This window comes from Trachurus japonicus, chromosome 6, assembly GCF_045865225.1.
Source record: "Trachurus japonicus isolate A0001 chromosome 6, Traja_1.0".
NCBI classification, from domain to species: Eukaryota; Metazoa; Chordata; class Actinopteri; order Carangiformes; family Carangidae; genus Trachurus; species Trachurus japonicus.
In genome coordinates, this window is record NC_140912.1 from 34,192,052 (window position 1) to 34,206,340 (window position 14,289).

Sequence of the window (14,289 nt, forward strand, 5' to 3'; positions counted from 1 at the left end):
CCAAACAGTAGTACATTCCTCCAAAACAAAATAAAATCAACATTGATAGCAACAAAATTACAAATATCACTCCAGAGTTTTTTTTACGTGTGATTAAAAAACTAAACCTGACAGTTCTTGCATTTATTCATAATCTCTTGTTCGACAACACATTCACTGTAAAACCATGAAAAAAACATCCTTTTATTGTAATTTGCGAAAATAAACACTTTCATTTTGAAATGTAACTGAGCCTGACACCTAAATAATATTTATCTTTTCATGTTGTGGTTGTTGTTGTTTTAGCTGCTCTGCAATGATATTCTGATGTGTTATGACTACATGTTGAGTCTTGAAAGAGCAAATATTGAATAAATAAGAAAAAAAAACGTACAGGAAATTATGTACATATGTGTGTTAAGTTATAAAATAAAGGCTAGGGTTTCTTTTGTAAATCCTACTTATCAATAATACTAAATAGTTTAATTAAATGGCATCTTTCTGTTTAATAAGACTGAGGGCGAAAAGAAGAAATTCGTAATAAAACATGTATTTTGGTCTTTTGCTGTGTTTTGTTGTGCACGACAAGTGGATGTGGCAGTAGGCTACTAACAGTAACACAGTAAAAATACTTAATGTATTTACAGCACAACAATAAAGGTAGTTTCTGTAGACAGCATCAGAGTAAAAGTACTTCTTACAAGGTATCACAGTGAATACTATAATATAAGAGCAGAGTAAAAGTTTCTATAATTACAGTATCACAGTAAAAGTGTTTAGTTAGGAGTTAGTTGAGTAAAAGTACTTCCTGTACTTGAGTGACAGGTGAAGCTCATTGTTCCTGTTTGACTCAACACCTTTACCTGTGACTGGATCACTGATGATTGACACATTGAAGCTGCTGCAGCGTTTTCTGAGTCTGTGATGTCATAGATGATGTCATACGTGATGATGTCACATCCTGACAGGTTCACCTGCTGCACTTTACACTTTATTTCACTCCCACAGTCTCATCAGCTGTGGAAACAGCTACAGATCAGACTCACTGCAGAGTCTCCAGTCGAAAGTCTGGACTCTTCACAAGATCACGAAGCTGCTGCAGAGATGAAGAGCTCAGGATGTTGTCTCCTCCTTTCAGCTGCAGGTGTCTCAGGTGGGAGGGGTTGGACTTCAGAGCTGAGACCAGAGAAGAACAACTGATGTCTGACAAACTGCAGTCCCTCAATCTGAATAAAGAATAAAAGAAGAGGATTAAATGAAGATCACACACACACACACACACACACACACACACACACACACACACACACACACACACACACACACACACACACACACACACACACACACACACACACACAGCTGCAGTGATCAGATCATTGATTATTGATCAGACTGAGTGAAATGAGCTGAAAGTGAAGAGTCATTGTCAGTGTGAGAGAAGAACAAGTGGAAACATGAGACAACAACTATTTCAAACGTCCTTCATTCATGACATCAAAGTCAATGATTCAAGTTCTGAGTGAAGATCAATCAGGTTCAGTTGTGGATCAAAGATCTAAGATCTACAACAGTAACAGTCAGTGAACTGACCTCAGAGTCTCCAGTCTACAGTCTGGACTCTCCAGAAAACCACTCAGATGCTTCACTCCTGAATCATGAAGGTAGTTGTTGCTCAGCTCCAGTTCTCTCAGGTGGGAGGGGTTGGACTTCAGAGCTGAGACCAGAGAAGAACAGCTGATCTCTGACAAACTGCAGCCCCTCAATCTGAATGAAGAATAAAAGCAGTGAGTTGAGGACAAAGCTCCTTGTTGACAGCGTTCAGTGTCTCATCATCTGTTCAGAGCTGAAGAAGCTTCAGAAAGAACAAGTTTAGAAAATCAAAGTCCAACAGCTGAAGCAACAGGAAGCAGGTTAAACAGTCACATAGAGAGAAAACAGCTCATTAATATTCATGAGAAGCTGCTGCTGCTTCAACACAGACGCAGTGACTCCGCCTCTTCACCTGTCAGCTCCACCTGTGGCTCCATCCAGACAAACTCATGTTGTGCAGCCACATTGATCAGAGATTTACTGACCATGCTCAAGACAACAAACATGTGAGGCTGAACTCTGTTACCATGACAACTAACGTGTAGAAACATGTTGAATGAAGCTCAGAGACAGAAAAACCTGAAACACACCTGCTTATTATGGGATGTTGGCTTTGAATGTTTCACTATAAACATCACAGAGCCTCAGGAAAGAGGTGGAGCCAGCAGCTATTGATTATAGATCAGTTATTGTCTGATACATCACATGTGTTTCTGTAGTGGAGGTGAAACATGAAGAGAAACAGAGACTGGACTAAAAAACCAGTGAGGTGCAGTCAGGCTTTGATTTATTCACTTCATCTAAAGTTGGATTCTTTTGGACTTTCAGATAACTTTACTACAAGTTCAATGTGTCAGAATGTGGTGATTTTCATGGTCTAATAAAAGCCAGTAAACAGAGCTAGCTTCTGTCCAGGCAGCAGCTGCACAAACCACTCAGCCATGTGTAGTATTACAGAGCAAAGGCCCAGAGCTGCTCTGCCTCTTCTGTCAGTACGGTGTGTATGTGGCTGTTTGCACATGTGCAGTAAGTTCCCACAGAGAGTTCACATGGAGGTGAAGAGGCACAACGCTACGCTGCCTCTTCACTTAACTGCTCCATGTCTGAGCTGCACTTCTGTTCACGTTGCCTTGGTGAATGGTCAACACACAGACGTGTCCCCTGGCTTTTTAGCCTCCAGCAGTTTAGCAGCTAATTCAACTGCAGTGATGCTCCACTGGAGAGGTGAACACCTTAATGAGCTTTCATCTGAAGAACAACAGCAGCTTTTATCTGACGGGAGACCAACGCCTGAGCTATGGTGGCTAACAGTTAGCAAGTTGTAACCTACTCTCTCTCTGACACTTAGACACACACACACACACAGCCCAGGTTGTGTGTCTTCTCTGTTGTAAACCTTGTAATAACAGCTTGTTGTGTACAGTTAACATCCTTGTTGCTCAGGTCACTGAAGTCAAGCCAGCCCACACGTTGTTTTAAGGTGCGCGCATATACGGCACATTACGGCAAGAGCGAGAAAGTGCCCGTAAAATGAAAGCAACACCCCCGAAACGTCTGATGTTGCATTTCAAAATAAGAGCCGGCCTTTCAAAATAAAAGCCTTTAACACTGCATTTGTGTACATTTACAGTATTATTTTAAGAAAAACTGCTAGTTATTACTGTACCATTCCAATTCAGACTGATTGTACTCGACCTGAAGATGATACCCAGAAAAAATCAGACCAACCTGATGTGGAATTTCAGAATAAAAGCCCTCTGAACTTGCATATTTTTGTGTACATTTACATTATCATTTGTTAAAAACTGCTAGTTATTACTGTACCATTCCACTTCAGACTGATAGTACTCGACCTCAGGATGACACCCAGAAAAAATCAGACCAATCTGATCTAGAATTTCAGAATAAAAGCCCCTAACTTTGATATTTTGAAGTATTTGTGTACATTTACAGTATCATTAAAAGAAAACTGCTAGTTATTACTGTACCATTCCACTTCAGACTGAAAAGTACTCGACCTGAAGATGACATCCAGAAAAAATCAGACCAATCTGATGTGGAATTTCAGAATAAAAGCCCCTAACTTTAATATTTTGAAGTATTTTGTGTATATTTACAGTATAATTTTTTAAAAACTGCTAGTTATTACTGTACCATTCCACTTCAGACTGATAGTACTCGACCGGAAGATCACATCCAGAAAAAATCAGACCAATCTGATGTGGAATTTCAAAATAAAAGCCCTCTGAACTTGCATATTTTGAAGTATTTTGTGTACATTTACAGTATCATTTTTTAAAAACTGCTAGTTATTACTGTACCATTCAACTTCAGACTGATAGTACTCGACCTGAAGATGACACCCAGAAAAAATCAGACCAATCTGATGTGGAATTTCAGAATAAAAGCCCTCTGAACTTTGATATTTTGGTGTACATTTACAGTATAATTAAAAAAAAACTGCTAGTTATTACTGTACCATTCCACTTCAGACTGATAGTACTCGACCTGAAGATGATACCCAGAAAAAATCAGACCAATCTGATGTGGAATTTCAGAATAAAAGCCCTCTAAACTTTAATACTTTTAAATATTTTGTGTACATTTGCAGTATAAATTTTTAAAAACTGCTAGTTATTACTGTACCATTCCACTTCAGACTGAAAGTACTCGACCTGAAGATGACATCCAGAAAAAATCAGACCAATCTGATGTGGAATTTCAGAATAAAAGCCCTCTGAACTTTAATATTTTGAAATATTTTGTGTACATTTACAGTATAATTTAAAAAAAACTGCTAGTTATTACTGTACCATTCCACTTCAGACTGATAGTACTCGACCTGAAGATGATACCCAGAAAAATCAGACCAATCTGATGTGGAATTTCAGAATAAAAGCCCTCTGAACTTTGATATTTTGGTGTATATTTACAGTATAATTAAAAAAAAACTGCTAGTTATTACTGTACCATTCCACTTCAGACTGATAGTACTCGACCTGAGGATGACACCCAGAAAAAATCAGAGCAATCTGATGTGGAATTTCAGAATAAAAGCCTTCTAAACTTTAATATTTTGAAATATTTTGTGTACATTTACAGTATAAATTCTTAAAAACTGCTAGTTATTACTGTACCATTCCACTTCAGACTGATAGTACTCGACCTGAAGATGACACCCAGAAAAAATCAGAGCAATCTGATGTGGAATTTCAGAATAAAAGCCCTCTGAACTTGCATATTTTTAAGTATTTTGTGTACATTTACAGTATCTTTTTTTTAAACTGCTAGTTATTACTGTACCATTCCACTTCAGACTGATAGTACACGACCTGAAGATGATACCCAGAAAAAATCAGACCAATCTGATGTTGAATTTCAGAATAAAAGCCCTCTGAACTTTGATATTTTTGTGTACATTTACAGTATCATTTAAAAAAAAACAAAAAAAATCTGCTAGTTATTACTGTACCATTCAACTTCAGATTGATAGTACTCGACCTCAGGATGACACCCAGAAAAAAATCAGGGCGATCTGATGTGGAATTTAAATGATACTGTAAATGTACACAAATCACTTAAAAATATTAAAGTTCAGAGGGCTTTTATTCTGAAATTCCACATCAGATTGGTCTGATTTTTGCTGGATGTCATCTTCAGGTCGAGTATTATCAGTCTGAAGTGGAATGGTACAGTAATAACTAGCAGTTTTCTTTTAATGATACTGTAAATGTACACAAATACTTCAAAATATCAAAGTTCAGAGGGCTTTTATTCTGAATTTCCACATCAGATTGGTCTGATTTTTTCTGGATGTCATCTTCAGGTCGAGTACTTTCAGTCTGAAGTGGAATGGTACAGTAATAACTAGCAGTTTTCTTTTAATGATACTGTAAATGTACACAAAATATTTTAAAATATTAAAGTTTAGAGGGCTTTTATTCTGAAATTCCACATCAGATTGGTCTGATTTTTTCTGGGTATCATCTTCAGGTCGTGTACTATCAGTCTGAAGTGGAATGGTACAGTAATAACTAGCAGTTTTCTTTTAATGATACTGTAAATGTACACAAAATATTTTAAAATATTAAAGTTTAGAGGGCTTTTATTCTGAAATTCCACATCAGATTGGTCTGATTTTTTCTGGGTATCATCTTCAGGTCGTGTACTATCAGTCTGAAGTGGAATGGTACAGTAATAACTAGCAGGTTTTTTTAATTAATGCAGTGTTCAAGGCTTTTATTTTGAAAGGCCGGCTTTTATTTTGAAATGCCACATCAGACGTTTCGGGGTCATTGCTTTTTTCATTTTACGGGCACTTTCTCGCTCTTGCGGTAATGTGCCGTATATCCGCGCACCTTAAAACAACGTGTGGGCTGGCTTGACTTCAGTCTCAGGTGTGAGTGTGGATTGTGTTAAAGGTTTGTTGTGTGATGTGAGCGGTGCTCCAACATGTGATCCTGTTATTGATCCGAGTTGTGTGTTAATAACAGCTGATGTCAGGACGGCATGGATTGTGGGGAAAAGGTGTTGCACATGTTTAACTCATTGAGTGCCGCGCTCCTTTCCAAAGTTTTAGTCAAGTGTACCGGCAAATTAGACCATATTTGACTTTTTATTTTAGAGCCATAGTGTATTCTATATTATTGCCACCAACACATACTGTGGCTCATTTGAAAGGTTTAACTTTATCCTTCAAATGGCCACAAACCGTTTGTTTCTACGTGCCTCCGTTCCTGAGAAAAGTCAAGCTAAACATGGCTGGGTTTCACCAAAATCCCTCCTTTTTTTCTAGAAAAGGAGATAGAGCGTCTTTTATGAAAGGTGCGCTGTTTGTGCCTGTCGCTCTTCTGACACTCGCATTTCTGGATCAAAGGGCTCGTATAAGATAAATATACACAACAATTGTTGTTCTATTCACAAAACCACCATCGGGGGCGGGGGGGCGCCACTAAACAACAATAACACAGACGCACCGTGCCGTGTCACAGCCTCTCGCCGCGGAACGTGAGGCTCTGCCGGCCACAGCGGCTCGCGAACACCGGTCCCGCCGGTGGTCGTGGTCCTTCTGTGGTACGGGTCGGTGGTGCCGGTCTGCTTTGACCCAGAGACCATCAGATTTTACCGCGGGAGGACTTTGGGGAGGACACGGTGTTGCTCCAGATGAAGACCGGGCGGGACTGTCGGCTGAGAGCTTCCTGGTTCAGCTCCCAGCTGCTGCAGCCTCGCGGGTGAGAGCAGAGCAGCTGCGGCGCAGCTGCGCTGCATCTGCATGCAGAACTCCGTTTGCAGAAGCTGAGTTATGATAAAAACTTCCAGATCATGAGCTGTCATGTGACTTTGATCGTCATCTATTTCAGTTCTCCTCGTCGTAGAGTCCCCAAATTTACATATAATGTGTATTATAGTGTCTATTTTCATAATTTTAAAAAAAAGCAAAAAACGAAAAATTTCGTTTTTGGCACTCAACGCATGGGAACGAAAAACGAGAAATTACGTGGTTGGCACTCAATGAGTTAAGACTTGGATCTGTGTGAACCATTGTGTATGAATGTGTTTGTTGTGAGGTTGTTGTGTGATGAGCTGTCTGAGGTGCCGACCCCCCACAGCCCTGGTCTTGGTCTGTGAGCGCCTGCCTACCCTGTCCTACAGCCTCAGTGTGGATCAGTAGAATATCAGCCTCATGTCTGCAGCTCAGTATCAACACAACTTTCACATCACATTCATCTGAGCACAGAAATAAAACAGAGTCTGACCTCAGAGTCTCCAGTCTACAGTCTGGACTCTCCAGAAAACCACTCAGACCCTTCACTCCTGAATCCTGCAGCTTGTTGTTGCTCAGGTCCAGGTGTCTCAGGTGGGAGGGGTTGGACTTCAGAGCTGAGCCCAGAGAAGAACAGCTGATCTTTGACAAACTGCAGGTCCTCAATCTGAATAAAGAATAAAAGAAGAAGATGAAATGATTGATGATTGATCAGATGTGTCCTGATCAATGATCAGTGTGTAAATGAGTAGAGGGACTTTGTCCTTGTGTTGTTGTGGATCATCATCATGTGGCCTTCTACACACATCATCCACATGTCAGCACAGATTCATCAGCTGCTGCTGACCTCAGATCAGTCTGTCAATATACAATCAATATCTGATCAATACCTGTTGGACTAAACACTGACTACAACTCTCTGATTCAGGACTGAACTGGATCAAAGACACACACACACACACACACACACACACACACACACACACACACACACACACACACACACAGACACAGACACAGACACACACACACACACACACACACAGGATGATAAACTGTGTGTGGGTCTGAAAATGTTACATTATGACGTCATCGTGTGTGTGTGTGGTTAGTAGTTGCATGACTTCAGATTTTTTAAAGTCGACTCTAATGTTATGAAAGTTGAGTCAACGTCGACTAGTCGCTGATGACGTCGTTCATATTTTTCCTGTCATAACTAAAATCACAGGAGGAGGGAAACGCTTTGCAACAATCTGTATCCACTGACTGGTTGATAGAAATCAGTACAGAACAGCAGGTAAATAAACAACCAGTTGTAAATCAGTTTTTTTGTAACATACACTCCTATAGAAGTGAAAAGAAAATACTGGAGCTACTGTGTGTTAGGGAGGAAAACGACACAAGCAAAGGTCTGTAAGCCAATCACCATCACATGTAGCGAACCACAGCCAGACAATGGTGAAGCTTGATGTTTTCAAGAAGCCTTTATTTATGTTCAGCCGTCATCCTTATTTGAACATAATTCTCCTTTTCCTTTCACTCATATCCGTTCTTCTTTCAACACCGTAAGAGCTAAAGAACAGATAAATGAAATAAAATGAGCTCTTACGGTGTGTTCCCACCAAACGCGATGAACGCGATTGAATCGCGCGTCAAATGAAATCGCGTCGCGCTAGACGCTCCAGTTTTGACGCTGGTTCAATATGCAAAAAAACGCCTCGTCGCGGCATCGCGTCGCGCGACGAGCCCGCCCAAACAACAACATTTCTCCCACTATTTCATTCTCTGGCTGAGATAACCACCGTCGCTGCACTGTTCCTGTCCCTGTAGATGGGAGAGGAACAGCGGTGTGGGTCTCTGGCTGCAGGAGGAGGAGGAGGAGACGGCTCCGTGAACTACTGTGTGACTGACCGCCTGTTGAGTGCTTTGGGACGGGGCGGCCGGCTCGCAGCGCCCGCTGGTTGAAAACAGCAGTGATAACGGGCTTTCAGGTCCGAATCTCCAAATCAGAAACGTTTGTAACAGCACCGGAAAAGCAACAGTGAAGAGCTGTGGCTTTGCAGCAGCTAATGGGGATCTGAATAATAAACTAAACTAAACCAGAAAACTTCTAATATTGTCAATAGACTCGCTCTGACTAAGCTGCCAAGGGAACACCAGTACGTCCGTACGTCAGCACGTTGGTGACGATCTCAAAGCTGATAGGCTGTCGCGGCGCGTCTTCACGCGAATTCGCCGCAAAAGTTCAATTATTTGAACTCGAGCGATGAAGCGTCATCGCGCCGGGCGACGCGATGGAGGCGATTTTTCGCGGCCAACGCGTCCATCGCGCCGCGCTATCGCGTCCATCACATCGCCCGGCGCGATGACGCGACTAATCGCGTGTTTGCATTGACTTTACATGTAATCTCGACGCGCGATGAAGCGTCATCGCGTTTGGTGAGAACACCCCGTTATGAAGTAAATAAAATAACCTTTGTGAATGATTTTCACCAAAATATGCCTTATGACAATATATATGAACCTTAATCAACATTTTACATGAGATAATGACAATAAAACGTTTGCCATAGACACATAACAGATTCAAAGACTATTGTTAGCTCAACATCACCACCATGAGGCCAAACATATGCACACTACACAGAGGCTAACATTAGCATCGCTATTAGCGTATGACAATTAGCATTTTCCCCCACATTAAATCAAACATATCACACATAGCCGGACATAAAACATGTTGTTTACACAATACCTTGTTCCCAATTCCAGCTGGGTGCTTAACCATTTTATGTAGAACCCTTTAGGAGCAGAATTATCATGCCTCACTGCACAGTTTGCCGTCTGCTTTGAGAAACGTAAAGAAAACAACGATACGGGAGCTTGTTACTTCCGGCGCCGGATCGCCAAAATAAAAGCACAGGAAGTGAATCTCTTTTTACCAGAAAGTCGTTTTTAGAGTTACTTACATCACAGTCCTGCTCAGTCACAGTTTTTGTTTTTGATTCTGGTTGATTGGTTGTTATTGTTTGTTGTTGTGCGCGACATAAAGCTGCCTATACGAGCAGAGTTTTTTTTTTTTTGCGCTACCTTCACAACTTTCTTTTCATCAACGACCTGTGGAACACTTGCGTGCCGATCCGTGGAGAGCGATCAAGGATCAACACTGATCTGTTTCCAGTGCTCGTTCCCAAAAGGCAAAGGTAGAAGCTGTACACAACCTAGAAAGTCAAAGCGTTGTTTTGATGGGCTTGTGTGTTGTTTTTGTTGTCTTTTTGTTTTGTTTTGTTTTTTCTCTGTCTTATGAATATGTCTGCTATGTACTGTTGATAATAATAATAATTATTATTAATCTAATGTTACCCCCGGGAAAAGGGTGGGGTCAAGGGGAATGGATAAATGGAATTGGAATGAAATAAAACAAAATTAAAAATTGATTAAAAAAAAAAAACACTGATCTGTTGCACCACTACTCCCTCCCTCATGATCATCCACATCCTCAACTAGAATAACATTAATAACCAAGTTTACCAAGGCCGTGCATCAGCAACAGAAGACAATTTAAATCAATTAGGGTGACGGATTAGTTTCATTCAGCCACTCAGCTGTTGTTTCAAGCAGTTAGCAAGTTTTAACCTACTGACACTTAGACACTTTTACACACACACACACACACACACACACACACACACACACACACACACACACACACACACACACACACACACACACACACACACACACACACACACACAGCCCAGGTTGTGTGTCTTCTCTGTTGTAAACCTTGTAATAACAGCTTGTTGTGTACAGTTAACATCCTTGTTGCTCAGGTCTGAGTGTGGATTGTGTTAAAGGTTTGTTGTGTGATGTGAGCGGTGCTCCAACATGTGATCCTGTTATTGATCTGAGTTGTGTGTTAATAACAGCTGATGTCAGGACGGCATGGATTGTGGGGAAAAGGTGTTGCACATGTTTAAGACTTGGATCTGTGTGAACCATTGTGCATGAATGTGTTTGTTGTGAGGTTGTTGTGTGATGAGCTGTCTGAGGTGCCGACCCCCCACAGCCCTGGTCTTGGTCTGTGAGTGCCTGCCTACCCTGTCCTACAGCCTCAGTGTGGATCAGTAGAATATCAGCCTCATGTCTGCAGCTCAGTATCAACACAACTTTCACATCACATTCATCTGAGCACAGAAATAAAACAGAGTCTGACCTCAGAGTCTCCAGTCTACAGTCTGGACTCTCCAGAAAACCACTCAGACCCTTCACTCCTGAATCCTGCAGGTAGTTCTCACTCAGGTCCAGGTGTCTCAGGTGGGAGGGGTTGGACTTCAGAGCTGAGCCCAGAGAAGAACAGCTGATCTCTGACAACCTGCAGCTCTTCAATCTGAATAAAGAATAAAAGAAGAAGATGAAATGATTGATGATTGATCAGATGTGTCCTGATCAATGATCAGTGTGTAAATGAGTAGAGGGACTTTGTCCTTGTGTTGTTGTGGATCATCATCATGTGGCCTTCTACACACATCATCCACATGTCAGCACAGATTCATCAGCTGCTGCTGACCTCAGATCAGTCTGTCAATATACAATCAATATCTGATCAATACCTGTTGGACTAAACACTGACTACAACTCTCTGACACACACACACACACACAGATACACACACACACACACACACAGACACAGAGGATGATAAACTGTGTGTGTGGTTAGTAGTTGCATGACTTCAGATTTTTCGACTCTATAATGTTATGAAAGTCGAGTCGACGTTGACTTACTGTATTAATAGTACCAAAGTAAACAGTTCTTCACTGTAACACAGTAAAACTACTTAATGAGCCATATGTAATAATATAAAAATAAAGGTATTTCCTGTAGATAGAGTATCAGAGTTAAAATACTTTATATAAGGTATCCTTTAGTTACAGTACCAAAGTAAAAGTACTTGATGTATTTATAGCACAACAATAAAAGTAGTTTCTGTAAACAGTATAAGAGTAAAAGTATTTCTTTCAAGGTATCACAGTGGATACTTATCACATTTACAGAACCAGAGTAAAAGTATTTTCAGAATCAAAGTAATTGTACTTCATAAGGTATCCTTTATTTACAGCACTAAAGTAAAAGTACTCCCTGTACTCACAGTAACACAGTAAAAATAACTCATGTATTTAGAGTACAACAGTAAAGAGTAGTTTCTGTAGATACAGCATCACAATAAAAGTACTTCTTACAAGGTATCACAGTGAATACTATAATATAGGAGCAGAGTAAAAGTTTCTATAATTACAGTATCACAGTAAAAGTATTTAGTTAGGAGTTAGTGGAGTAAAAGTACTTCCTGTACTTGAGTGACAGGTGAAGCTCATTGTTCCTGTTTGACTCAACACCTTTACCTGTGACTGGATCACTGATGATTGACACTTCATTTAATTTCATTCAATTTCAAACCTTTATTTATTCAGGGAAGCCTCTCTTTTTCAATGACGCCCTGATTACAGAGTTAAGAACAATACAACAGCAACACCGACCAACCAAAACAAGCAAACAAACAAAATTAAATACATTTATAAACAAAGTACACAGCATGATCATCAAGTGTCAAGTGAATTAGAAATACATTTGCGCAGACACAAGGTGAACAGTATATACAGTAATTTATGGTCCCAACTTCAAGGAAAGCAAGTACATTCAGTATGAACGACAGAGTTTAAAAGACTCCTGAAGGACTCTACTGAAATAAACCGTTTCAGTTTTAGGGAGTTTCAGTTAAGAAACTAAAAGCTTGCTTTCCTCCTTCTACATGGAGTTTGTAACCTAATAAATGATGCTGTGCGGGTGGGTCTTGGTATATTGAAGTGCAACAAGGAGGTTGGGAGCTTCCCAATCAATGCTTTATGAATAAACAAGAGGCAGTGTTGCTCTCTACGAGAAGTGAGAGAAGACCAACTCACTCTTCCATATAAGACACAATGATGGGTGGAGAACCCATCGCCTGTGATAAAACTTAAAGCACTGTGAAAGAGTATATGAAAATACATTTTTAGGAGTAAGGATAGACCACAAATTCAGTTGGAAACCACAGGTGAACCAAGTCAGATCCAAAATTTCCAGAAGCATCGGTGTGATGAACAAAGTCAAGCACCTTCTAAACTTCAGATCTATGAACCTCCTTTACTACACCTTGATTCTGCCATATTTAACCTACTGTGTTGAGATTTGGGGTAATGCCTGCAAAACTACGCTACAGACAGTATGCACAGTACAAAAAAAGCAATAAGAATAGTAAATAATGCGGGGCGGTGCTGGTGCAGTGGTTAAGGCGGCCGCCCCATGTAGAGGCTATAGTCCTCAATGCAGGCGTGCCCGGTTCAAATCCCGCGTCGGGCAGACCTTTCCTGCATGTCATTCCCCCTCTCTCTGCTTCCCCCTTTCCTGTCTATCTATACTGTGTGCTATCAAAAAAAAAAAAAAACGCCAAGAATAGTAAATAATGTTGGTTTTTATGATCATACCAATTCACTATTCATAAAAGTCAAAAGCACTTAAATTCATCGACTTGGTAGACTAGAAAACAGCGTTAGTCATGCACAAATCCAGAAATAACCTGCTTCCATCCAACATACAATCCATGTGTAGAGAGAGAGAGGGGGGTTACACCCTCAGAAACAAACTAAATTGGAAACAGCCCCCCTACAATACAGTTACGAAAAGCAGGTGCATTTCTGTTTGTGGTGTGAAGTTATCGGATGCATTACCTGATGAACTAAAATACAGTAAGAATGTGCCAATATTTTAAAAAAGGTACAAAGATTTAATTATTGATTATTTAAAATTTTTTTGACAGGTTTGACAATGACTTTCTGTCATGTTCTGTTTACATTCGTACCTGCCCGTAGGCGACACGTGGCTCAATTCTCCGCTGTTTTCCTGCCTCCTCCCGGTCATATGCGTCTGTTTTCAGTGAAGCCTTTTTAATAATCAATCATTGGATGAATGGATTATCATATACATGTTAGGATGGGTATATTTGTGTAGTCTTATCTGTCATAAACATGTTTACTGTCGTGGACTCCCGGTGCCACCGAGTTCCTTTTTTTTTTTTTTTTTTCAACTTGACGAGAGCAGTGACAGCGGAGGCTCTGAGCAGCAGCGGTGTGGAAGGCAGAGAGCCTCCACTGTCCCTGTAACAAGCTACAAGTCATTTATTATGCTGTTAATGACGGTAAAAATTAAACATAAGGTAAATATCCTGCATAGTTCTCCGCCTGTCTGTCCTCTGATCAGAACGGCGTCCCTAGCAACGACCTGTTTTACCTAGCAACGGTCTAGCAATCGACTGCTGGAATTATTTTTCTGTTGTTGTTCTGGTAATTCTACATATTCAACCTTTATTATTATTAGACACTTGAGTCCTAGAGAAGAACACTTTGAAGTCTGTGATG

At 40.5% G+C, this 14,289-nt stretch overlaps 1 protein-coding gene across 1 annotated transcript in view; it reads right to left on the reverse strand.

Annotated features, from left to right (window-relative positions):
- LOC146986534 (uncharacterized) overlaps nt 1-14,289 on the reverse strand; it is a 1,046,957-nt gene that overhangs the window by 327,572 nt on the left and 705,096 nt on the right. The window contains exon 18 of the mRNA XM_085780502.1: nt 7,329-7,502. Coding sequence (XP_085636628.1) covers nt 7,329-7,502 — 174 coding nt within the window. The remainder of the gene's footprint in view (nt 1-7,328; nt 7,503-14,289) is intronic.